At 44.2% G+C, this 27,725-nt stretch overlaps 1 protein-coding gene across 1 annotated transcript in view; it reads right to left on the minus strand.

Moving 5' to 3' along the window:
- Window positions 1–27,725, minus strand: part of AK5 (adenylate kinase 5) — a 134,015-nt gene that overhangs the window by 35,447 nt on the left and 70,843 nt on the right. The window contains exon 7 of the mRNA XM_069979468.1: window positions 7,837–7,927. Coding sequence (XP_069835569.1) covers window positions 7,837–7,927 — 91 coding nt within the window. The remainder of the gene's footprint in view (window positions 1–7,836; window positions 7,928–27,725) is intronic.

Genomic DNA, 27,725 nt, shown 5'->3' on the forward strand with positions numbered 1-27,725 from the left:
CCCTGTGATGTCTCCTGTAGTATCAGCATCCTGTAAGGTGTGAGGACCCCATATCCCTGTGATGTCTCCTGTGGTAGCAGCATCCTGTAAGGTGTGAGGACCCCATATCCCTGTGATGTCTCCTGTGGTATCAGCATCCTGTAAGGTGTGAGGACCCCATATCCCTGTGATGTTTCCTGTGGTATCAGCATCCTGTAAGGTGTGAGGTGCGGACCCCATATCCCTGTGATGTCCCCTGTGGTATCAGCATCCTGTAAGGTGTGAGGTGCGGACCCCATATCCCTGTGATGTCCCCTGTGGTATCAGCATCCTGTAAGGTGTGAGGTGCGGACCCCATATCCCTGTGATGTCCCCTGTGGTATCAGCATCCTGTAAGGTGTGAGGTGCGGACCCCATATCCCTGTGATGTCTCCTGTGGTATCAGCATCCTGTAAGGTGTGAGGACCCCATATCCCTGTGATGTCTCCTGTGGTATCAGTATCCTGTAAGGTGTGAGGTGCGGACCCCATATCCCTGTGATGTCCCCTGGGGTATCAGCATCCTGTAAGGTGTGAGGACCCCATATCCCTGTGATGTCTCCTGTGGTATCAGCATCCTGTAAGGTGTGAGGTGCGGACCCCATATCCCTGTGATGTCCCCTGGGGTATCAGCATCCTGTAAGGTGTGAGGACCCCATATCCCTGTGATTTCTCTTGTGGTATCAGCATCCTGTAAGGTGTGAGGACCCCATATCCCTGTGATGTCTCCTGTGGTATCAGCAGAAGATCCTGTAAGGTGTGAGGTGCGGACCCCATATCCCTGTGATGTCCCCTGTGGTATCAGCATCCTGTAAGGTGTGAGGACCCCATATCCCTGTGATGTCTCCTGTGGTATCAGCATCCTGTAAGGTGTGAGGTGCGGACCCCATATCCCTGTGATGTCTCCTGTGGTATCAGCATCCTGTAAGGTGTGAGGACCCCATATCCCTGTGATGTCTCCTGTGGTATCAGCATCCTGTAAGGTGTGAGGTGCGGACCCCATATCCCTGTGATGTCTCCTGTGGTATCAGCATCCTGTAAGGTGTGAGGACCCCATATCCCTGTGATGTCTCCTGTGGTATCAGCATCCTGTAAGGTGTGAGGACCCCATATCCCTGTGATGTCTCCTGTGGTATCAGCATCCTGTAAGGTGTGAGGTGCGGACCCCATATCCCTGTGATGTCCCCTGGGGTATCAGCAGCAGACCCCACTCACAGCTCACCTCAGATGCTGGGTGGAGGAAGTGTGTGGGCTTTTCATTGTGGAAGAAGGGCGCAAGCTAGATAGCTCTCCACAGTGGGGTAAAAGTAAGGCAGCTCACTGGGAAGAACAACATCCCATATGGGGAATGGCACCGTTTACGGCGTAACTGCTCAGATGACACAGTTTTTGCTGCGGAATCAGAGAAGCTACAAAAACGTTTGTTGTCTAGAGGTTACACAGTTAAACAGTGTGAACAGGCACAAACAAGCATCTGCCTCCATACCCACATTTGTTACCACCTTTAGCCGCCAATTTAATGACATCAGAAAAATTATTAACAAATATTTACCAGTTCTCAGGCAGGATCCCTTGTTAGACAAGATAGTCAGTGGGGGAGTACGAGTGGTATATCTCATATTCAGCGCCATATCTCAGATGTATCTAGCCTGACAGCGAATGTATCCATGCTAACAAGGCATTTTCGTACTGTCCATTCAGGGTCCACAGAGTCATTACATGTTACGGCCATTGAAAAAGTCACCCGTCCAATAAGAGGGGGAGAACACAAACGGAAACTCCTGAATAGAGAAAGTTACTGGATTTTCGTTCTAGCCACCAGAGTCCCTAATGGACTGAATCAGCAACATAATCTTATCCTCACTTACTGAATATTTATATAGTTGGTGGATGCATTTTTTTTTTTGGTCAGTAGGTGATTACATTCATTGCATCTATTATAATCATGTTACCAATATTTGTAAATTTGCATGTTTGTATGATTACATTTATTATAATCATGTTACCAATATTTGTAAATCTGCATGTTTTGGCTTTTTGAAGACAAATTTGTTGGTTGCTGTTCACATGCGTCCTTTATGCTCTGTTTGTGTCAGCAACTCCAAAACATGCAGAATTTAAATTTTTTTTTTTTGTATAGCACATGGATTATTTCTCCACATTTTAATTGTATCCTGGGGGAGGGGTGTCCATTCACTTGATCCCACCTGGACAGATTTTTAAATGGGGTTTGTCATTGTGAATGTGTATCAAGTTTAAGGGCATGTAGCCCGAAACATGTCGATCCTTTGGACTAGGAGTATCTGTTTCATCTTCAAATAAAAGTTTGCTTTTATGGGACTGGATATCTGGAGCCACAGATATCTCTCCACAGTGCTCCTGTTTGGGCCCTCTGCTAGGTCAGTCTTAGCTAGAACCTCGTATAGGTAGGAAGCAAGACAGTACACCTTCTCCTTCAGTAACGCTATACAGCACTATGCAGTGTTAAATCCCTCTTAGGAGAGGACCAGTCAGAGAGAACCCCAACTCACGCCGTGGACAAGGAGAGTAACAGAGCAGGACAGTATCCACGAAAGCCACAGAAGCTAGGAACTGATCCGGATAGAGCAAAGTTGCTATAAGCCTAGGAGCTCTATCTCGCAGCACGGGTATCAGTAGGGAACCCTCAGCATTCCGCTCATCCCAGGTAACAATGTCTGGGGCCTGTGTCACCCTCTAGGAAGGTTCAGCCGAGTCTAGTGGACATAAGGTGGTGTGAAGACTAATCAATACTAGTCAATACATGGGCTCAGGTGTTCTTCTTCTTCTCCTTCTTCTTCTAAGTATTCTTCTACCTCATCCTCCAACATCCCAGCAGAGCACAGTACTACTTGGGTTAAGACTCTCAAAGCATCCTCCTCTCTGCTGCTCTACTTCTTGTATTACTCAGTACACTACCCAGTCGGCACGACTGTATCCTACACTACATTCCTACTGCAGATTCGGTTGCTGTATTGTCAAGTATTTGTCTGGAACTATTGCCAAGTGTTTTATCAAGAGAAACCTAATAATCGTGTGACCTTGCCTCAGCACGTATCTTCTTAGTAAAACAAGCTTATTTAAGTTCAAGAGACTCTGTGATCTTTTGCCTTCCACCGACACAGCACACACCTTGGGACACTTCCCCTTTCTGTGGGTGGCAGATCTGATAGTCCGGGAGGGTCACTACACCTCTCTGGCCATCCGTGATCACACTATCCCAAGGGACCCGGTAGCAGCCCGGCAGGACACTGTCCACAGGGGAAAAAGGTACAACCGGCCTTGTAAAATAAAAGCTGGCGTGCCATCACCCTGTGCACCCAACCGGCACTGGCGTCACTAAGTAACACCCCAAGGTCCAGCTGTATCTCGGCCAACCACCTCTGCTCTGTGCTCCAGTTCTGATGCTCACCTGCCCATTCTAGAAGCTATCAGTAGTAGTCAGGGGGTCAGTATGGACACTCTGACCGCTCTGCAGGACCCCATATACAGCAAGCTACAATGTCCTCTCTGATCTGACTCTTTTCTATCATAGCCAGCAGGAGGTTTTTCAGCAGTTTGCTTTACAGCAGCTCTCCTGTCTCTATTGTTTTTAATGACTTGCTCTCTTGTCAAATATACCTTCGAGGATATTCCTATACCAGATTGTACAGGCTTCCCCTCTTATTGGGATACGATCCATACAGGAAGAGTATTAGGATGATTTATCTCCACAATACACCCGCCATCCTTTCTTACAAGGTGAATTCTAAGGGATTTTATGGTTTATTATGTGACACAATAATCCAGGAAGGTCATGAAGCTGCAATATTTATTGACCTGATGATAGTTGCTGTAATAAGACTATAGCTATGGATCACTTTAATGAACAGAGCACAATCGATATACGGGGTCAGCCCCGCTGTCTGCTGGGACACTGAATGATGACCCCCATTTATCATTTTATTAGTCATAAAGTCAGCGATGGAGTCCTCCATATGGGTAGAATGTGACCCCCTCCTGTGTTATATATATATATATATATACACACACACACTATATATACACTACACAGGAACGGAAGTAATAAATGTGCATATTATGATTGTATTGTGTTATATTGTGTTATTAACCAGCTAAATAAACTGCTAAAAACTCTATACAGCCCACTGTGAGTACTATATGAGGGTACGTGCACACTGCGGATAACCCGGCAGACCGAGGCGGGTGAGCATTTCTCTGCCCGTGTCATAGACTCCATTCTATGCACGGACGGATTTCTTCATCCGTCCAAAGAATGAACGTGTTTGAGCTAAGAGAGTGGGGTCCTCTGAGTGAAGAGAGTGAAGGGCAGTTACAAAGAGCGTCTTTCTCTGGAGGAACTGTCCTATGCTGTATTCCGCTGTCAGCCCATTGATTTGAATGAGACCGGTGTAATACCACATTTCACCTGTGGTGGTGCTGCAGAGAAAGTGAGCTCTTACTGCCAGGTTTCTCCATTGATTACAATTGATTGCTGGGGTTTACAGGGGCTTAAAGGGGTTAGTCAGCGCTACAAAAACACGGCCACTTTCCTCCTACTGTTGTCTCCAGCTTGGGTGAGATTTTGAAACTCAGTTTTATTGAAGTAAATGGAGCTTAATTGCAAACCACATCTGAACTGGAGACAACAGTAGGGGGGACAAGTGGTCATGTTTTTGTAGCGCTGGATAACCCCTTTAACTTTATAATCTAATCGCTGCCTTAGGACACTATTGTATAAAAAGCACAACCCCTCAAGGACGCTCCAGGATTTTAGATTAGAGGGGTTATTCGGGTAAGAATAACCTTCCCAATACATCTAATATACATGTATAACCTTGCTTCCTTTCCCTGTTTTTTTTCTCATACTTACCCTCTGGGTCCACTCAGACAACTCTCAGCTCCCTCTTCCTCCTCTCTTTGTAGTCACAGGACATGTGATCTCCTCTCTGGGGGCCGGTTTAGCTGTCTATGTACTTGGTAACCCGACCCCTAGGAGACATCATCTGCATCATCTCCATGCACCTGTGCTGCTTTCATAGACTTAAATGTGACCCTAAACCTTGGTTTCTGTAATATGAAAAGTTACAGTTCTATCTCTGCTTGCTGTCAATGAATACAGGTGTATGTACCAGTCTTTGTGTCTCAGCTCTGTATATTGTAAGTGTTATAGATGTTCTTAGAGTCTGGATGGAACTAGAATGTTTTCATTCACAGTCGGCAAGCAGAGATCTAAACCTACACTACAGCCCCCAGCCCCACACAGATGCCCCTTATGCAGCTTCACCATGCGCGCGTCAGCTCTGCTACATCATCAGCTAGTAAGGAATACATACTGGGGTGATGTAAAGTTAAGGGGGCAGGTATGGACCACTCAGGGAGATGCATGATGGGAAATGTAGTTTCATGGCTGGCGCCACCTTGGATATGGATCGTCTTTTAGAAAAACTGAGTAAGAGTAGCTAGGTTTACTAGCATTTAGGTGGATAACCCCTTTAAGTCAGTGTGCTATCTGCAACTCCCACACCTTGACTGAAGGTGCAAATGTATTTGCTGGATTCTTGTATTTCCCTAAAGGAGTACTCCAGGGGAAAAAAAAGCATGCTTTCAAATCAATTGGTGTCAGAAAGTGCCAGAGATTTGTAATTTACTTCTATTAAAAAAATCTCCTGTCTTCCAGTACTTATTAGCTGCTGTATGTCCTGCAGGAAGTGGTGTATTCTTTTCAGTATGACACAGTGCTCTCTGCTGCCATCTCTGTCCATGTTAGGAACTTATATTATGTGACTTCCCCCAGGGTATACATTAGCTGATAAGTACTGGAAGGTTTGAGTTTTTTTTCTTTTGACTTTACAAATCTATATAACCTTCTGCTATCAGTTTTTTTTTTTCTTTTTACAGAGTACTCCTTTAAAGATAGGCTGTCAGAGCATGCTGGGGGTTGTAGTTTCACATCAGCGGTTGGAGACCTGACAGGATGATTTGAGCACTTTGATATTGTTCTCATCCTGACAATGGGCCGGATAGAATTAATTGATTCATATCTCGCTGGATCCTCCCGGGATTTCTTGGAGATAACACAGTTGCCCTTAACAACCGATTTAAATACCTTCAGAGCTGAATGCAAAAAAAAAAAAAAAAGACTTTGCCTCCGGTGCCGTGCGTGCATTGTCCACATGAAATGAAAAGGAACACATGGATGCACAGCGCCTCTACCTCCGAGCCGTCCATGCGGGAGATGGGGAATGACGCTCTTTACATAACACAATTGGAACATGTTATTGAGTGATAATCGGGTGAGATATCCAGTGGATACAGAGCGCCATTTATTATACAGAAAGAGAACTACAAGTCTCAGCTTTACCAGTTGGGAATAACGCTAATATTACTGCTGCTTTATTACTATTATAGTAGACAAGTCTGCAGGTACAAGAGGCAAATACCTGGATACAAATCATTGTATATTAGGTGTAATCTACCAAAGCGACAAATAGGACCATAATGTCATCAGAAAAATGACAATCATGAATTAAAGGGATAGTTCAGCGATAAAAATAAAAAATCTTTTAAATCAACTGGTCCCAGAAAGTGCCAGAGATTTGTAATTTACTTCTATTAAAAAAATCTCCAGTCTTCCAGTACTTATCAGCTGCTGTATAAGCTGAAGGAAGTGGTGTATTCACTCCAGTTTGACATAGTGCTCTCTGCTGCCACCTCTGTCCATGTCAGGAACTGTCCAGAGCAGCAGCAAATCCCTATAGAAAAGCTCTCCTGCTCTGGATAGTTTCCTGACATGGACAGAGGTGGCAGCAGGGAGCATTATGTCAGACTGGAAAGAATACACCACTCCCTACAGGACATACAGCAGCTGATAAGTACTGGAAGGTTTTTTTTAATAGAAGAACTGAAAATAAGTGTAAGAATGGCAGTTGCAGGCTTGAACTTTAAAGGGTATTCCACTTAAACATAACTGTTCATATGTTGCTGTTATTATCTATGCAGTCTCCTTCACCAAGTTCTGAGCTGCTGCTTTCTGCTGAAGACACAAAAATCTGTGTGTGAGCTTTTCTCTCTGTCTCCCCCTACTCCCCCCTCCCTTCTGAGATGGCTGATGGAAACAAGTCCCTGGCAGGCTTTATCTGCAACATTGTAGTTTTTTTTGTAATGCCGAGAGGAATAATCACCTGGACCTCAGAATAATCCTCCCAGCATTACAAAGAAGCTACAAAGTTGCAGCTAAAGCCAGCCAGGTACTTGTTTACATCAGCTGTCTCAGAAGGGAGGGGGGTGAAGATAGAGAGGACAGCTCACACACAGATTTTTGTGTTTTCAACAGAAAGCAGCAGCTGAGAACTGGGGGAAGGATACTGAATAGATTATAACAAGTATGGAAGGAATTGTGGGGCTCACCATAGGCAGCAACATAACAAAAGTTATATTTGAGTGGAATACCCCTTTAAGGCAACAGTTGTAACACAAGATAACCACTAACATACGTAAAGAAAATTCCACGTCGAAGGTGTCCATAGCCTCTAAGCTGTATGAATTAGTTTACAATATTCTCATTCTTCCAATCTGGGCAGCGCTGGGAGGAAGTCTGTTGTATAGCAGATAGAAATTCCTATAAACAGACCATTCTACACCAGACTTGACCTTTCTCCTTATCGCTAATAGAAAAAAACGATTCCTGATGACACATTCTAGCACATCATTTGCTGATCAATAATCTCATTTCACGTCAATTACTAAATCAATGAGCGAGAGATTTGCTGGGATAAATCAGTAATTCTCATCCACTCACCGGCGACCGGCTCCTTAGCTGGAAATAGCTTATTGTCCACAGCCGAGCTGATGTCGAAGAACACGTCCTCCTCATCCCTGTCAGCGTCAAACTGAAAAGAAGCAACGAGAAGGAGACCATTACTTATAGTAGACTACCTGATCGTGACCTCTCTGGCTGTATCAGTATATAGATCAGTATATAGCATCAACAATACAGATTAGAGAGAGAGAGAACTGCAGTCAATATGATGCACTTAGATTCACCTTTACAGGTGTTATCCAGCGAAAATATTTATATTCCAAATCAACTGGTGTCAGAAAGTTATATTGATTTGTAATTTACATCTATTCAAAAATTTCCAGTCTTCCAGTACTTATCAGTTGCTGTATGTCCTGCAGGAAGTGGTGTATTCTCTCCAGTGTGACACAGTGTTCTCTGCTGCCACCTCTGTCCATGTCAGGACTTGTCCAGAGCAGGAGAGGTTTTCTGGTTCAATGTTTTTATTAGGTTTTTTTTAAGGTTTTCTATGGGGATTTGCTGCTGCTCTGGACAGTTCCTGACATGAACAGAGGTGGCAGCAGAGAGCACTGTGTCAGACTGGAGAGAATACACCACATCCTGCAGGACATACAGCAGCTGATAAGTACTGGATAGACGAGTAAATTACAAATCTATATAACTTTCTGAAACTAGTAGAGCTGAAAGAAAAAGACCCCTTTTAATAAATGTTGGCAAATCCTGCTGATCTAACATGTACGGGCAGCTATCTAATATGTACGGCCAGCTATCTAATGTGTATGGCCAGCTATCTAATATGTATGGCCAGCTACCTAATGTGTATGGCCAGCTATCTAATATGTATGGCCAGCTATCTAATATGTATGGCCAGCTATCTAATATGTATAGACAGCTATCTAATATGTATGGCCAGCTATCTAATATGTATAGACAGCTATCTAATATGTATGGCCAGCTATCTAATATGTATGGCCAGCTATCTAATATGCATGGCCAGCTATCTAATATGTATAGACAGCTATCTAATATGTATGGCCAGCTATCTAATATGTATAGACAGCTATCTAATATGTATGGCCAGCTATCTAATATGCATGGCCAGCTATCTAATATGTATAGACAGCTATCTAATATGTATGGCCAGCTATCTAATATGTATAGACAGCTATCTAATATGTATGGCCAGCTATCTAATATGTATGGCCAGCTATCTAATATGCATGGCCAGCTATCTAATATGTATAGACAGCTATCTAATATGTATGGTCAGCTATCTAATATGTATAGACAGCTATCTAATATGTATGGCCAGCTATCTAATATGCATGGCCAGCTATCTAATATGTATAGACAGCTATCTAATGTGTATGGCCAGCTATCTAACATGTATGGCCAGCTATCTAATATGCATGGCCAGCTATCTAATATGTATAGACAGCTATCTAATATGTATGGCCAGCTATCTAATATGTATGGCCAGCTATCTAATATGCATGGCCAGCTATCTAATATGTATAGACAGCTATCTAATATGTATGGTCAGCTATCTAATATGTATAGACAGCTATCTAATATGTATGGCCAGCTATCTAATATGCATGGCCAGCTATCTAATATGTATAGACAGCTATCTAATGTGTATGGCCAGCTATCTAACATGTATGGCCAGCTATCTAATATGTATAGACAACTATCTAATATGTATGGCCAGCTATCTAATATGTATGGCCAGCTATCTAATATGTATAGACAGCTATCTAATATGTATGGCCAGCTATCTAATATGTATGGCCAGCTATCTAATATGTATAGACAACTATCTAATATGTATGGCCAGCTATCTAATATGTATGGCCAGCTATCTAATATGTATGGCCAGCTATCTAATATGTATAGACAACTATCTAATATGTATGGCCAGCTATCTAATATGTATAGACAGCTATCTAATATGTATGGCCAGCTATCTAATATGTATAGACAGCTATCTAATATGTATGGCCAGCTATCTAATATGTATGGCCAGCTATCTAATATGTATAGACAGCTATCTAATATGTATAGACAGCTATCTAATATGTATAGACAGCTATCTAATATGTATAGACAGCTATCTAATATGTATGGCCAGCTATCTAATATGTATGGCCAGCTATCTAATATGTATGGCCAGCTATCTAATATGTATAGACAGCTATCTAATATGTATGGCCAGCTTTAGTGTTTATATTCTCTAATATAGTGGCCGTTCAGGCATCCTGAATATTACTCCGAACCCCGTAGGATGGTAAAACGGCCTCTTAACACATTGCTCATGAGGCGTACAACACACTAGAGCGACCCCTATAAACTGCATTGCTCCGTCACCGGCTTTGGCTTGCAGAGCGCAGCTCAGGCTAATGCCTTGCAGAAGTAATTTCTATGTGAGACTCTGGCAGCGGCGTCAGACCCGTCTCCCCCCATTATTTGACAAACACTTGGCTGACAATGTAAAAGCTTTACATTACTTCTGCAGCCATTACTCTGGAAGCTGAGAGGCAGGAGATGTTTTTTGTATTTCACACGATGCTCAAAATGTGACAACAAAGTGATGGAGAGAGAAACTCCAAACGCTTCATCATTCAGTGCTGGAGCCAATAAGGTCAGTACAGCTATTGTGGTATGTTAAGGAAGGGCTCCGACAACTGATGCCTGGCATTATTACAAAACTTAAAGGGGCACTCTGGCAAAAATCAAATCAACTGGTGTTAGAAAGTTATATAGATTCGCAATTTACTTCTATCTAAAAATCTCCAGTCTTCCAGTACTTATCAGCTGCTGTATGCCCTGCAGGAAGTGGTGTATTCTTTCCAGTCTGACACAGTGCTCTCTGCTGCCACCTCTGTCCATGTCAGGAACTGTCCAGAGCAGCAGCAAATGCTCTTAGAGAACCTCTCCTGCTTTGGGCAGTTCCTGACATGGACAGAGGTGGCAGCAGAGAGCACTTTTATACTGAAAAGAAAACACCACTTCCTGCAGGGCATACAGCAGCTGATAAGTAGTTGAAGACATGAGATTTTTAAATAGAAAGAAATTAAAAAACCTATGTAACTTTCTGAAACAAGTTGATTTGAAAGAAGAAAAAGGTTAAACAATCAAACAACAGCCGCATAATCCCAATAAATAACCCGGAGCGGAATCCTGGGGCCGAGCGGGAGACGTGACAATAGGATTTAGTGACAGGAATAAAACACTTCAGCAAATGAAGATGGAAATGAAAAGCTCTCAGAGGAAGAATCATCTAGATCCATTGACATGATTAGGTTATAACTAGATGTAATCACATCGGGGGTGACCGTCATATATCAAGGGGTCAGCTGATCCATCACAGTGTAACCAGGTATATACCAGGGAGAGATCAGCTGATCCATCACAGTGTAACCAGGTATATACCAGGGAGAGATCAGCTGATCCATCACAGTGTAACCAGGTATATACCAGGGAGAGATCAGCTGATCCATCACAGTGTAACCAGGTATATACCAGGGAGAGATCAGCTGATCCATCACAGTGTAACCAGGTATATACCAGGGAGAGATCAGCTGATCCATCACAGTGTAACCAGGTATATACCAGGGAGAGATCAGCTGATCCATCACAATGTAACCAACCAGGTATATACCAGGGAGAGATCAGCTGATCCATCACAGTGTAACCAGGTATATACCAGGGAGAGATCAGCTGATCCATCACAGTGTAACCAGGTATATACCAGGGAGAGATCAGCTGATCCATCACAGTGTAACCAACCAGGTATATACCAGGGAGAGATCAGCTGATCCATCACAGTGTAACCAGGTATATACCAGGAAGAGATCAGCTGATCCATCACAGTGTAACCAGGTATATACCAGGGAGAGATCAGCTGATCCATCACAGTGTAACCAACCAGGTATATACCAGGGAGAGATCAGCTGATCCATCACAGTGTAACCAGGTATATACCAGGGAGAGATCAGCTGATCCATCACAGTGTAACCAGGTATATACCAGGGAGAGATCAGCTGATCCATCACAGTGTATCCAGGTATATACCAGGAAGAGATCAGCTGATCCATCACAGTGTAACCAGGTATATACCAGGGAGAGATCAGCTGATCCATCACAGTGTAACCAGGTATATACCAGGAAGAGATCAGCTGATCCATCACAGTGTAACCAGGTATATACCAGGGAGAGATCAGCTGATCCATCACAGTGTGTTCAGGTATATACCAGGAAGAGATCAGCTGATTCATCACAGTGTAACCAGGTATATACCAGGGAGAGATCAGCTGATCCATCACAGTGTAACCAGGTATATACCAGGAAGAGATCAGCTGATCCATCACAGTGTAACCAGGTATATACCAGGAAGAGATCAGCTGATCCATCACAGTGTAACCAGGTATATACCAGGGAGAGATCAGCTGATCCATCACAGTGTATCCAGGTATATACCAGGAGGAGATCAGCTGATCCATCACAGTGTTACCAGGTATATACCAGGGAGAGATCAGCTGATCCATCACAGTGTAACCAGGTATATACCAGGAGGAGATCAGCTGATCCATCACAGTGTAACCAGGTATATACCAAGGAGAGATCAGCTGATCCATCACAGTGTGTTCAGGTATATACCAGGGAGAGATCAGCTGATTCATCACAGTGCATCCAGGTATATACCAGGAAGAGATCAGCTGATCCATCACAGTGTAACCAGGTATATACCAGGAAGAGATCAGCTGATCCATCACAATGTATCCAGGTATATACCAGGAGGAAATCAGCTGATCCATCACAATGTATCCAGGTACAGGGCCGCCATCAGGGCATTACTACTGGTACAGCTGTCAGGGGCCCCAGCTCAAACAAGGATCCAGGGGGGCCCGGCCATCCAGCCTCCCTGCATACAGGCTCCTGACAGCTGTACCGCACAGGCAGAAAGCAGTAGAGACACAGGGCCCCCTCCCCCGCCCCTCACTATCTCCTCTTCCTGCTTTCACTTGTGCTGGGATGTCGGAGAAGGAGGGGGAGGGGCGGGGAGGGACTGCAGCACCTCGGACCTGGAGCTTCCCTGGTCAGAGTAATGGTCCTTTTACACGGGACGATGGATCGTTCGTTTTTGCACGATAATGGTCAAATTCGAACGATAATCGTACGTGTAAACGCAGCGAACGATCAAACGACGAGCAAAAAATCGTTCATTTTGATCTTTCAACATGTTCTCAAATCATCGTTGATCGTTCGCAAAAAATTCGCAGATCGTTCCGTGTAAACATTTTTTCAGCGATTTCACCTATGTGTGAGATAGGCTAAAACGATCGCATAGCGAATTTTCCGTACGATGTATCGTTCCGTCTAAACGCTGATCGCTATAAAAAAAACATCGTTCATTCAAAATTGTTAATCGTGCGATCGGGCGAGTTATCGCATCGTGTAAAAGTACCATAAGTGTGTGTCTGTGTGTTTTTATATACATGTGTGCTGGTGTCTGTGTGTTTATATATACATGTGTGCTGGTGTCTGTATACATGTGTGCTGGTGTCTGTATACATGTGTGCTGGTGTCTGTATACATGTGTGCTGGTGTCTGTATGTGTGTATACATGTGTGCTGGTGTCTGTATACATGTGTGCTGGTGTCTGTATACATGTGTGCTGGTGTCTGTATACATGTGTGCTGGTGTCTGTATGTGAGATCAATTCTAGAGAACTGGCTCATATACCCCATTTTCCCCAGTGGCTTAAAATGTAACCTCTGTTATACAGTTACAAAATTGTAGAAACTAAATGTGAACAAGGTGCAATTTAAATGTCACCAGACACTTACTTGTATAGCTGCCTCTTGTGCTCTGTATGCAGTGCATTATATTCACCCTTGCAACGTACAATTTATAGCGTGTCTACAAGCCCAGCGGGGCTCATTATGATGGAAACTAAAACTTATACAAGAGTGGGGTAGGGGTTCCCCTGTATTCAGAATGCTGTTGAGTGCTCGGCAATGCCCCGTTTGGGGTTATTGAATTTCGAGGGTCTATGCAGAGCAGGATAAAGACACCTCTGCTGCACAAACAGGATCTCCTAGAAAGCGTTCTCACCGCCATGTATTCGCTATCACTGGCTTGGGTGAGCTAAACTAGTCGGCCTGGGGGGGGGGTGATTTGTATATGCTCACTAACATGGAACAGCCTCATTATATTAGCCTTATCAACATATTCTATGTTGGTAAGCATACCGGGGGGGGGGGGGGGGGGGGGAATATTGGTGAACATATCTCCTAGTTTGTAGGAGATCCTGTTTGTGCAGCAAAGATGTCTTTATCCTGCTCTGCATAGGCCCTCGAAATTCAATAACCCCAGACCGGGCATTGCCCAGTTCTCTAGAATTGATCTGAACCAAATTATACCTCCCAGCAAGGCGTGGGGCGAACACACAATTTTTTTTTTATTAATGTGGGGGGCCCAGACACTTTGGTTGTATGGGGCCCCAAAATTCCTGATGGCGGCCCTGTCCAGGTATATACCAGGGAGAGATCAGCTCCTCTATCACAGTGTAACCAGGTATATACCAGGAGGAGATCAGCTGATCCATCACAGTGTAACCAGGTATATACCAGGGAGAGATCAGCTGATCCATCACAGTGTAACCAGGTATATACCAGGGAGAGATCAGCTGATCCATCACAGTGTAACCAGGTATATACCAGGGAGAGATCAGCTGATCCATCACAGTGTAACCAGGTATATACCAGGGAGAGATCAGCTGATCCATCACAGTGTAACCAGGTATATACCAGGGAGAGATCAGCTCCTCTATCACAGTGTAACCAGGTATATACCAGGGAGAGATCAGCTGATCCATCACAGTGTAACCAGGTATATACCAGGGAGAGATCAGCTGATCCATCACAGTGTAACCAGGTATATACCAGGGAGAGATCAGCTGATCCATCACAGTGTAACCAGGTATACACCAGGGAGAGATCAGCTGATCCATCACAATGTATCCAGGTATACACCAGGGAGAGATCAGCTGATCCATCACAATGTATCCAGGTATATACCAGGGAGAGATCAGCTGATCCATCACAGTGTAACCAGGTATATACCAGGGAGAGATCAGCTGATCCATCACAATGTATCCAGGTATATACCAGGGAGAGATCAGCTGATCCATCACAATGTATCCAGGTATATACCAGGGAGAGATCAGCTGATCCATCACAGTGTAACCAGGTATATACCAGGGAGAGATCAGCTGATCCATCACAATGTATCCAGGCATATACCAGGGAGAGATCAGCTGATCCATCACAATGTATCCAGGTATATACCAGGGAGAGATCAGCTGATCCATCACAATGTATCCAGGTATATACCAGGGAGAGATCAGCTGATCCATCACAATGTATCCAGGTATATACCAGGGAGAGATCAGCTGATCCATCACAATGTATCCAGGTATATACCAGGGAGAGATCAGCTGATCCATCACAATGTATCCAGGTATATACCAGGGAGAGATCAGCTGATCCATCACAATGTATCCAGGTATATACCAGGGAGAGATCAGCTGATCCATCACAATGTATCCAGGTATATACCAGGGAGAGATCAGCTGATCCATCACAATGTATCCAGGTATATACCAGGGAGAGATCAGCTGATCCATCACAATGTATCCAGGTATATACCAGGGAGAGATCAGCTGATCCATCACAATGTATCCAGGTATATACCAGGGAGAGATCAGCTGATCCATCACAATGTATCCAGGTATATACCAGGGAGAGATCAGCTGATCCATCACAATGTATCCAGGTATACACCAGGGAAAGATCAGCTGATCCATCACAGTGTAACGTGCTAGATACGCAGTATAATAGGTCCCCCTACCACTGTATTCTGTATACTATATATAGGCCAAAGGTCAAATTTTCAACCTTGATGGAAGATGACGTAAAAACAATACAAAAACCCTAAACTAAAATAAACCTATTTTCCAATAGTTCCAACACCAAATCCATAGATTCCTTGAATAGTTCTTTCACACAGCCCCGTGGGATCCCATCGGCGATCAATAACCTACGGTATTGATATGAAGACATAAGATTGTACAGAGTGAATCCTCTGGAGTCCGTGCCCCTTCTCTTATTGATCATACAATGAGCGGCTCATCTCATATAAATAGATTGGAGTACATCACATGACGTTCGCCCCATAAAGTCACAGGTCCCCCGGGGTTCCTGGGCCTGATGGTTGGGAGGACTCCGCTTCCTTGTGTCCTGAATATCGCAGCCACATTAATCACACTGACACTGACCTCGCGGGTTGGCTACGTTTTTATTTTTACCGTCTCGGCCTGGAATGAAGACGGTTCATCATCTTTACGGGGGATTCGGAGCACAGTTATGTCAAGTCCATTATGAATGGTGAAAGGTGAGAACGCTGCGCTGTCCTGATGCTGAAATCCAGAGACGACGCTCGCCGAGACTAACAGAGGATCTTTATAGAGCAAAGGACGTTCTCTGGGGGACACGTCCGAGACAACACAACATACATCAATCCGAGTCTCTCAGACAGTGCGCCATTACCGCTGTCCTGGGCATTTAGGTCACAAATACTCCGAGCGGAAAACGAAAAATGAGTCGCTGACCGATCCTGGAAGTCTGGGAGGTTAACTACTTACTGTATGTTACTAAGAAGAAAGGAATGGCGGACTGCAAGCGGTCACTGTCACTTCAACCAAAATTTAGTTCATGTGGGTGAAATTTCAGAACCTGCTACATAACATCATCATACACCTCAGCTGCTGCAGAACATCATCATACACCTCAGCTGCTGCAGAACATCATCATACACCTCAGCTGCTGCAGAACATCATCATACACCTCAGCTGCTGCAGAACATCATACTACACCTCAGCTGCTGCAGGACCTCGTCATACTACACCTCAGCTGCTGCAGAACATCATCATACACCTCAGCTGCTGCAGAACATCATCATACACCTCAGCTGCTGCAGAACCTCATAATACAACTCAGCTGCTGCAGAACATCATACTACACCTCAGCTGCTGCAGAACCTCATAATACACCTCAGCTGCTGCAGAACATCATCATACACCTCAGCTGCTGCAGAACATCATACTACACCTCAGCTGCTGCAGGACCTCGTCATACTACACCTCAGCTGCTGCAGAACATCATCATACACCTCAGCTGCTGCAGAACATCATCATACACCTCAGCTGCTGCAGAACCTCATAATACAACTCAGCTGCTGCAGAACCTCATACTACACCTCAGCTGCTACAGAACATCATCATACACCTCAGCTGCTGCAGAACATCATACTACACCTCAGCTGCTGCAGAACCTCGTCATACTACACCTCAGCTGCTGCAGAACATCATCATACACCTCAGCTGCTGCAGAACCTCATACTACACCTCAGCTGCTGCAGAACCTCGTCATACTACACCTCAGCTGCTGCAGAACATCATCATACACCTCAGCTGCTGCAGAACATTATCATACACCTCAGCTGCTGCAGAACATCATACTACACCTCAGCTGCTGCAGAACCTCATAATACAACTCAGCTGCTGCAGAACCTCATCATACTACACCTCAGCTGCTGCAGAACCTCATCATACACCTCAGCTGCTGCAGAACATCATCATACACCTCAGCTGCTGCAGAACATCATCATACACCTCAGCTGCTGCAGAACATCATCATACACCTCAGCTGCTGCAGAACATCATACTACACCTCAGCTGCTGCAGGACCTCGTCATACTACACCTCAGCTGCTGCAGAACATCATCATACACCTCAGCTGCTGCAGAACATCATCATACACCTCAGCTGCTGCAGAACCTCATAATACAACTCAGCTGCTGCAGAACATCATACTACACCTCAGCTGCTGCAGAACCTCATAATACACCTCAGCTGCTGCAGAACATCATCATACACCTCAGCTGCTGCAGAACATCATACTACACCTCAGCTGCTGCAGGACCTCGTCATACTACACCTCAGCTGCTGCAGAACATCATCATACACCTCAGCTGCTGCAGAACATCATCATACACCTCAGCTGCTGCAGAACCTCATAATACAACTCAGCTGCTGCAGAACCTCATACTACACCTCAGCTGCTACAGAACATCATCATACACCTCAGCTGCTGCAGAACATCATACTACACCTCAGCTGCTGCAGAACCTCGTCATACTACACCTCAGCTGCTGCAGAACATCATCATACACCTCAGCTGCTGCAGAACCTCATACTACACCTCAGCTGCTGCAGAACCTCGTCATACTACACCTCAGCTGCTGCAGAACATCATCATACACCTCAGCTGCTGCAGAACATTATCATACACCTCAGCTGCTGCAGAACATCATACTACACCTCAGCTGCTGCAGAACCTCATAATACAACTCAGCTGCTGCAGAACCTCATCATACTACACCTCAGCTGCTGCAGAACCTCATCATACACCTCAGCTGCTGCAGAACATCATCATACACCTCAGCTGCTGCAGAACATCATAATACATCTCAGCTGCTGCAGAACATCATTATACACCTCAGCTGCTGCAGAACCTCATCATACTACACCTCAGCTGCTGCAGAACCTCATCATACACCTCAGCTGCTGCAGAACCTCATACTACACCCCAGCTGCTGCAGAACCTCATACTATACCTCAGCTGCTGCAAAACCTCATCATACTACACCTCAGCTGCTACAGAACCTCATCATACACCTCAGCTGCTGCAGAACATCATTATACACCTCAGCTGCTGCAGAACATCATTATACACCTCAGCTGCTGCAGAACATGATAATACACCTTAGCTGCTGCAGAAACTCATACTACACCTCAGCTGCTGCAAAACCTCATCATACACCTCAGCTGCTGCAGAACCTCATCATACACCTCAGCTGCTGCAGAACATCATTATACACCTCAGCTGCTGCAGAACATGATAATACACCTTAGCTGCTGCAGAAACTCATACTACACCTCAGCTGCTGCAGAACATCATCATAAACCTCAGCTGCTGCAAAACTTCATAATACTACACCTCAGCTGCTGCAGAACCTCATAATACACCTCAGCTGCTGCAGAACCTCACCATACACCTCAGCTGCTGCAGAACATCATACTACACCTCAGCTTCTGCAGAACCTCATACTACACCTCAGCTGCTGCAGAACCTCATACTACACCTCAGCTGCTGCAGAACATCATACTACACCTCAGCTGCTGCAGAACCTCATACTACACCTCAGCTTCTGCAGAACCTCATACTACACCTCAGCTTCTGCAGAACCTCATACTACACCTCAGCTGCTGCAGAACCTCATACTACACCTCAGCTGCTGCAGAACCTCATCATACTACACCTCAGCTGCTGCAGAACCTCATCATACTACACCTCAGCTGCTGCAGAACATCATAATACACCTCAGCTGCTGCAGAACCTAGTAATACCCCTCAGCTGCTGCAGAACCTCATCATACTTCTCAGCTGCTGCAGAGTTCGCCTGAATAGGCTGTCTTCCTGAGGTATATGGGCTAGTTGCCCCCAGGGAGATCTTTTGGCTTGGAGACATCCTCTCTATGGTGGTGCTGGTGTGGAGCTCCTTTCCCCTCCCCCATGTCGGCTATGTTCCTCTCATCCCTACTCTCTTTCCTTTCGCTCCCTGGCCCAGTCCATTGGCAGGTAGACACGGCCGACCACCATGGAGGGGACCCCTTTGGCTGTCCAGACAGCTGGAGGGCTGCATGTTAGACACCCATGCTGTACAGCTTACTAAAGGGGGCGTGGTTGTGACAACCACCAGTGTCAACCACCAGAGGTTGTTTCCTTGGTATCTTACTGAAACATATGTAAGGTGAAGGCATGCTAACTAACCCATTTTACACTGGATTTTCTGTTCATTTAAAAATGTTTTCCATTCAAATCTACTGGTCCCATTAAGTGCCAGAGATTTGTAATTCACTTCTATTAAAAAATCTTCCGTTTTCTTGTACCTATCAGCTGCTGTATGTCCTGAAGGATGTGGTGTATTCTCTCCAGTTTGACACAGTGCTCTCTGCTGCCACCTCTGTCCATGTCAGGAACTGTCCAGAGCAGCAGCAAATCCCCATAGAAAACCTCTCCTGCTCTGGACAGTTCCTGACATGGACAGAGGTGGCAGCAGAGAGCACTGTGTCAGACTGGGAAGAATACACCACTTCCTGCAGGACATACAGTTGCTGATAAGTACTGGAAGATTGGAGATTTTTTAATAGAAGTAAATTACAAATTTCTGTCACTTTCTGCCGCCAGTTGATTTAAAAGAAATGAAAAAATTAGTGAGCAACCCCTTTAATCAGCTGTGACGTTTCATGCATTTATAGTAGAAGAGGAGCCGGGTCCCTGTGTGCAGCCGCTGGGACTGATGAGGCCGCGGAGACCCCTGGAGACCCTGCGCCATAGGAAACTCTTTTCCAGCAAGTAATTACAAGTGACTGGTGGAGACAGCTTCCATTTAGTGACCAGAGAGAACTGATTTCCTATGACGTCTCCTCCCGGGTTCCTCAGGAAAGTTGCAGATGTAATTACGGAGACGGTCGAGGGAAATGCAGCAATTTAGGTTTCCAAACTGATTTTCCAAATATCGTCTTGTGTCTAATGCAAAGTGCATTAAATGTGATTATAGCCTGAGTCATCCCCCCCGCCTCGTACATGTGACCTCTAACCTGACCTTGGTCAGACGGCCTCCCCCGATTATTATTATTGTGGGGGAGGGGGGGGGGGGGTGTTGTATCTTGTGTGACTCGTATTCTGCTGGATATAGTTCATTGCATGTTAATATGTTAATAACAAGATAAACTACGGCAGATGTCACCATAGAAACCTGCGACTAGAAGAGACCTTGACGAAGTGTAACAAGGTTCAGTATTATACCCAGATAGGAGCTGAGTTATACGCCATGGAATAGATGAAGGACGCGAAAACAATGCAAACAATATACAAGCATAAACTGGAAAAGTATCTGTAGCTGTCGCTTACTATATTCTGATACTTTATCTATGAGTATATCTATCTGCAGAACCTTATAACACACCTCAGCTGCTGCAGAACCTCATAATACACCTCAGATAGATAGATAGATAGATAGATAGATAGATAGATAGATAGATAGATAGATAGGAGATAGATAGGAGATAGATAGATAGATAGATAGATAGATAGATAGATAGATAGATAGATAGGAGATAGATAGATAGATAGGAGATAGATAGATAGATAAATAGATAGATAGATAGATAGATAGATAGGAGATAGATAGGAGATAGATAATAGATAGATAGATAGATAGATAGATAGGAGATAGATAGATAGATAGATAGATAGATAGATAGATAGATAGGAGATAGATAGATAGATAGATAGATAGATAGATAGATAGATAGGAGATAGATAGATAGATAGATAGGAGATAGATAGATAGATAGATAGATAGGAGATATATAGATAGATAGATAGATAGATAGATAGATAGATAGATAGATAGATAGATAGGAGATAGATAGATAGATAGAAGAGAGATATATAGACAGACAGACAGATAGATAGATAGATAGATAGATAGATAGATAGATAGGAGATAGATAGGAGATAGATAGATAGATAGATAGATAGATAGATAATAGATAGATAGATAGATAGATAGATAGGAGATAGATAGATAGATAGATAGATAGATAGGAGATATATAGATAGATAGATAGATAGATAGATAGATAGGAGATAGATAGATAGATAGAAGAGAGATATATAGACAGACAGACAGACAGATAGATAGATAGATAGATAGATAGATAGATAGATAGATAGATAGGAGATAGATAGGAGATAGATAGATAGATAGATAGATAGATAGATAGATAGATAGATAATAGATAGATAGATAGATAGATAGATAGATAGATAGGAGATAGATGTAGTAGATGAGGCAGTGTGACTTTCTGCAGACCACCCTCTGAGTTGCTGATTTTAGGATTTCCATTATGATCCTCATACACTTTGTGGCTGTCATCATCATCATCATTACAGAAATACCACCAGGTCTTGTACAATTTCAGCAGCAGGAAACAACAGGAAACAGTTTCATTAACATCAGTAAAATCAAGTCGCTGACAATTGTCTCTATCACTCAGGTAGACGGTGCTGTCTATGACTTCAGATGAGATGGTAATACAGGTACATGACCTACATTACTGAGGTGCAGAAATCCATCACCAAAAATGTAGTCTCTCTCCTTATCTGTCTCCTATCTCCCCTGCAAAACCTCATACTACACCTCAGCTGCTGCAGAACCTCGTACTACACCTCAGCTGCTGCAGAACCTCATACTACACCTCAGCTGCTGCAGAACCTCATACTACACCTCAGCTACTGCAGAACCTCATACTACACCTCAGCTGTTGCAGAACCTCATACTACACCTCAGCTGCTGCAGAACCTCATACTACACCTCAGCTGTTGCAGAACCTCATACTACACCTCAGCTGCTGCAGAACCTCATACTACACCTCAGCTACTGCAGAACCTCATACTACACCTCAGCTGCTGCAGAACCTCATACTACACCTCAGCTGTTGCATATCCATTTTACTCAACAGAATTCCAAAAGCCAGAGTGTTCTACAAACAGCACCACACCTGTCCATAGGTTGTGGCTGGTATTGCAGCTCAGCTCTATTGATGCAGTACCCCACTCAACCTTTGAGCACGTGTTGCGCTGTTTTTGCAAGAAAGCATAACATATTGTAACATATACAACCCATTTAAAGTAACTTAAGTCTTGTTTTCAGAAAACCTGCGCAATGAGCCTGAAGGGGTTAATTTAAGAGAAAATCTATTCCAGGAACCAGCTAAAACCGTAAGCCGACAGCGTGATATTAATTTATTAAATGTTAATGTCAAGCTCTCCGCCATATCTTAAATTATAGATCATCCATATGCTCTGGAGAATAACAGCAGATAAACAGCGCGGGGACGCATCTGCTCCATCCGTCACCGATGACTGCGGCCGTGCCGTCACCGAACACGTCTAAGAGAGGTCAGAAACACAGAGATACAGAAGGGGCGGCGGGAGCCCAGCTTTCCATTAACTCTGAATGTGTGTGTGTGTGTGTGTGTATGTGTAAAGCATATTAAAGGGGTATCCCACTCAGACATAACTTTTGATATGTTGCTGCCCATGGTGAGAATAACAATTCCTTCCATACTAGTTATTAGCTATTCAGTCTCCTTTCCCCAGTTCTGAGCTGCTGCTTTCTGCTGAAGACACAAAAATCTGTGTGTGAGCTTTTCTCTCCATCTCCCGGCTGAGGGCTGATTTAAATTAGTCCCTGGCAGGCTTTATCTGCAACACTGTAAATTCTTTTTAATGCAGGGAGGGATAATCACACTGAGTTCATTGACCTCTGATTTATCCTCCCAGCATTACAAAGAAGCTACAATGTTACAGATACAGCATGTCAGGGAACTGTTTACATCAGCTGTCTCAAAAGGGATGGAGAGGAGGGGGACACAGAGAGAAAAGATCACACGCAGATTTTTTCTGTGAAAGCAGCAGCTCAGAACTGGGGGAAGGAGACTGAATAGATAATAACAAGCATGGAAGGAATTGTAAATCTCACCATGGACAGCAACATGTCAGTTCTTTGAGCGAAAAGGCGGGGAGAGCGGAGAGCGGGGAATTTCCGTGGCAATTCTGTAGTGTGAATGGTCCCTTAAGTCTTCCAGAATGAGAGATGCTCTTTACACCTGTTCTCAACTCCACCCAAATGGGGGTGGGGGGTGGGGGGTGCACGTGGTGGATGTATCCAGCAACAGGTAAATAGAAGAGCTCGGCACTCACCAATGGATTTGCTTTCTTATTCAAGTGCAGCATGCCTGGTTACAGCAAGTATACGTTTCGGCCAAACACGGCCATCATTAGCTTGGCTAGCGAAGCTGATGCGTTGGCCCGAAATGCATACTTGTTGTAACCAGGCATGCTGCACTTTAATAAGAAAGCAAATTCATTGGTGAGTGCCGAGCTCTTCTAAACTTCTGAAGTGCCTCTATGATGTGTCAACATTTTTTAAAGTGAAACTTTTTAAAAGTGTCCATTTCAGCTAGAATTCCCTAACACGATATAAAAGAAGGTTATACAACTCAACAGCTCCTAGTCATAGAGCGGTAACTCCTACTGATCCTATTGTCATATAACAAGGACTGACCCCATCCATTATTATCCTACAGTCCTTTCCAGCCTGACTCCTGACACCGGTGACCCACAAACACCTGAATTCTACTGCTCTTTCTTCTCTTCATCTCCGGCTGATGGATATGATGACGGACGTGCACGGATCTGACCCTACAGCTGCAGGTCGGGCTTTGGTGTCATTCAGAAAATAATCCTTAGGAGATTTCTAAGACATGATGTGTCCGATTCATCCGATCTAATTCCCACAGTGGTAGGGATCAAGTGCCGGTGTTTCAGTGACATTTCTGTGGATGACACATGCCGCACGTCTAGATTGGAAATGAATGTGTCACAAAAGGTCAGGTGAAGGCAGAGAGTCCGAGGGACAATGATGAAGCCTGCAGACAATGGAGAACACTTCACATACAAGATGCCAGCTGTGAGACTACAACTCCCACCATGCCCTCACAGCTGGTCACCTCCAGGGGAGTTGTCGTTTTACCACAGCTACAGGTTACAGGTTGGAGACCACTGATGTAGAGGGAACTTGAAGAATTTTTAGGTTTTAGAAGTTTTGATCATTGGAGTCGGGATCCTATAACAAAGAGCGAACAGCATTGAGCTTGGCTCCGATGGTCTCTGCTCAGGAATCCATTGTAATAGAAAACAAGTAGAGGGCACTGCCTGGTTACTGTCAGGTCAGACCTCCCTGTCCATCAACTGCTAGTGGTGCTCAATCCATGAAAATAGGCAATGATAGCCGATGGCTGCCAGGGAATGCTGGGAGAGCCGAAGAGCCGCAGGTTGGAGGACACTGAGCTAGACCGTCAGGATAGAAACATGGGATTCCCTGTCCATGGTGCTGAAATCCGGATCTAGCTCCAAACCTGCAAACCACTTATTTCACTAGTGTAACTTTTTTGTTAGGCTATGTTCATGCTACGTAAGAGACTGGCCGTTCCGTCACCCGACTAGTCTCTGAAAAGATCATCCCGGCTGGTACTACAGTATCGGCCTGATGATCTTTGCAGCCGCAGAGTTCTGGTGAGGACGCATCCATGTGCGCCCGCATCAGAACTCCCCACTGCACACTATGGAGCGAGCGTCCGTAGCCCCTCACTCCATAGTGCGCACTGACAGGGTTTTCTGTGGCCGCTATTCGATGAATAGCAGCCGCAAAAAACTAAAATGTCAGTTGTTTGCGGCGCCGCTAGGGATCCCGGCCGAAGTATATACTATGTGTATAGGCTCCGTCCGGGATCCCATAGACAGCAAGGTAACCTATATTTATATCATAATAATCAGGGCCGTTGTACAATGGCCGTGGTTTTACGAAAAAATATGTTGTGTGAACATAGCCTTAAAGCAAATGTGCCATCAGGTACAGCAACTTTTTTTTTTTGTTGCAAACTTTTTTTTATTAAAGTTTTTTTCACAGATATATAATCGGACATGTAGAATCATAGTAAGTTACTTCGCATAAATCGTCTGGAGACAAAGCCAATGTTGTACAATGATGGCACATTGGCTTTAATTCCCTTTAATGTCAGAATGACGAAAACAGAAAAATCTACTGAAAGAAAATTGAAAAGTAAGTATTTGTCCCTGGATCTTGTGTTCTCCTTCTCCTATCACCTTCAATCTGTTGCATGGCTCCCAAGACGGGGCCGGTATGTGGTCTCAGCTGTTTCACCATCTGCACTTCTCTCCTTCTGGGTGTTTGTTCATTCACAGAATGTAATCAATGACTCTGCCGCTTGCCAATAGATTTGGAAACAATATGAATTCTACCTCATGGGGGATAGGGGGGGGGGGGGGGGGGGGGGGGGGGGGACTCTAGAAGATTCTGCACATTCTATTGTTAATGGCTGGATGTGGTTGGCTTCCAAGTACAAACAATATAATTAACCATCGGAGAAGTGCTCCATCATCGGCCAGAGGATCCTTTTATTCATGTACATTGGGACCGCTGTAAACGCCATATACACAGTAAGCTATCAGCTTTTATATACAGTATTAGGCTATGTTCACTCAACATAAGTAAATTATTAACCACGGCCGTGCAACACGGCCGTGATTAATCCTTTATCCACATTGTGCGGCAGGCCAAGGGAACCCCGGCCAAAGTGTATACACCCCTAGGAGGGCCGCAAAAAAAAGGAAATGTCAGTTTTCTGCGGCCGCTATTCAGTGAATAGCGGCCGCAGTAAACCTGTCAGTGCACACAATGAAGCGCGTATATTCGTAGAATTTCTAGAGATCAGTGATGTAAGATCAGTAACATCGTCTCTTCTCCTTTTTTGTTTTTGAAGGTATTCGGAGAAATTCTGCCTGAGGGGAAAGACCCTGAAAACCCTGTGTAAGATTGGTGGACATGTCCTTCCAGACCAGAGCCACTGGTTAGTACAGCCGGACACTAACCACCAGAACCCGGTGTAAGATTCAGGAATAAGAACTAGGCCCTGTAAAGAATCTACTGGATGATATGCTATGGTGAGTGCCTGTCACTATTCACCATCTTGTCTAATTCCTTAATGTGTCCTATATCCTGCTCCACACTGATGAGGGACAACACCCCGAAACAGCTGTCTGTGGATGGATACCTGGCCTTGGTTTTTCCCTTGTCATTACATTGACTTATAGGGCCACTTAATATGGTGGTTTTGGTGGTTTCCTTACAGGATCCCCCCCTTGGCTGGGTCCTTCCCGGAAGGATATCTGGCTAGTCCTGTGTTTCGAGACTCTTTACTGAGGCTCCACGGCTCTTCTTTTGCATATTCATGTTTCCCAGGGGGCAATGCACCTAGGACTTCACTGCATTGAGCGCTTTCACTACCAGCCGTCAGTGTTGTCGTTTGGCTGGTCTCCTTGAGATCAGTGATCTGTTTCTCCTATATAAAGAGTAATATAGAAACTCTTGGTGGACAAGTCATCCTTCTATCTATCTATCTATCTATCTATCTATCTATCTATCCATCTATCTATCTATCTATCTATCCATCTATCTATCTATCTATCTATCTATCTATCTATCTATCTCCTATCTATCTATCTATCTATCTATCTATCTATCTATCTATCTCCTATCTATCTATCTATCTATCTATCTATCTATCTATCTTCTATCTATCTATCTATCTATCTATATCTCTCTATCTCCTATCTCTCTATCTATTATCTATCTATCTATCTCCTATCTATTATCTATCTATCTATCTATCTATCTATCTATCTATCTATCTATCTCCTATCTATCTATCTATCTATCTATCTATCTATCTATCTATCTCCTATCTATCTATCTATCTATCTATCATCTATCTATCTATCTATCTATCTATCTATCTATCTATCTATCTATCTATCTATCTCTCTCTCTCTCTCTATCTATCTATCTATCTATCTGTCTATCTATATCTCTCTATCTCCTATCTATATCTCTCTATCTCCTATCTTTCCATCCATCTAATGTTTGTTCCCTGTTATAGAATGCTGTTTGTGGTTCCTGTATAAATGTCGCTCGGAGCGCTGTCATCCATCAGTAGTAGAGATGCAGGTGAAGCTGCTGGAGTTTTTACATAAGAATACTGAATCTTTGTCA

Source organism: Dendropsophus ebraccatus, chromosome 8 (assembly GCF_027789765.1).
Source record: "Dendropsophus ebraccatus isolate aDenEbr1 chromosome 8, aDenEbr1.pat, whole genome shotgun sequence".
NCBI classification, from domain to species: Eukaryota; Metazoa; Chordata; class Amphibia; order Anura; family Hylidae; genus Dendropsophus; species Dendropsophus ebraccatus.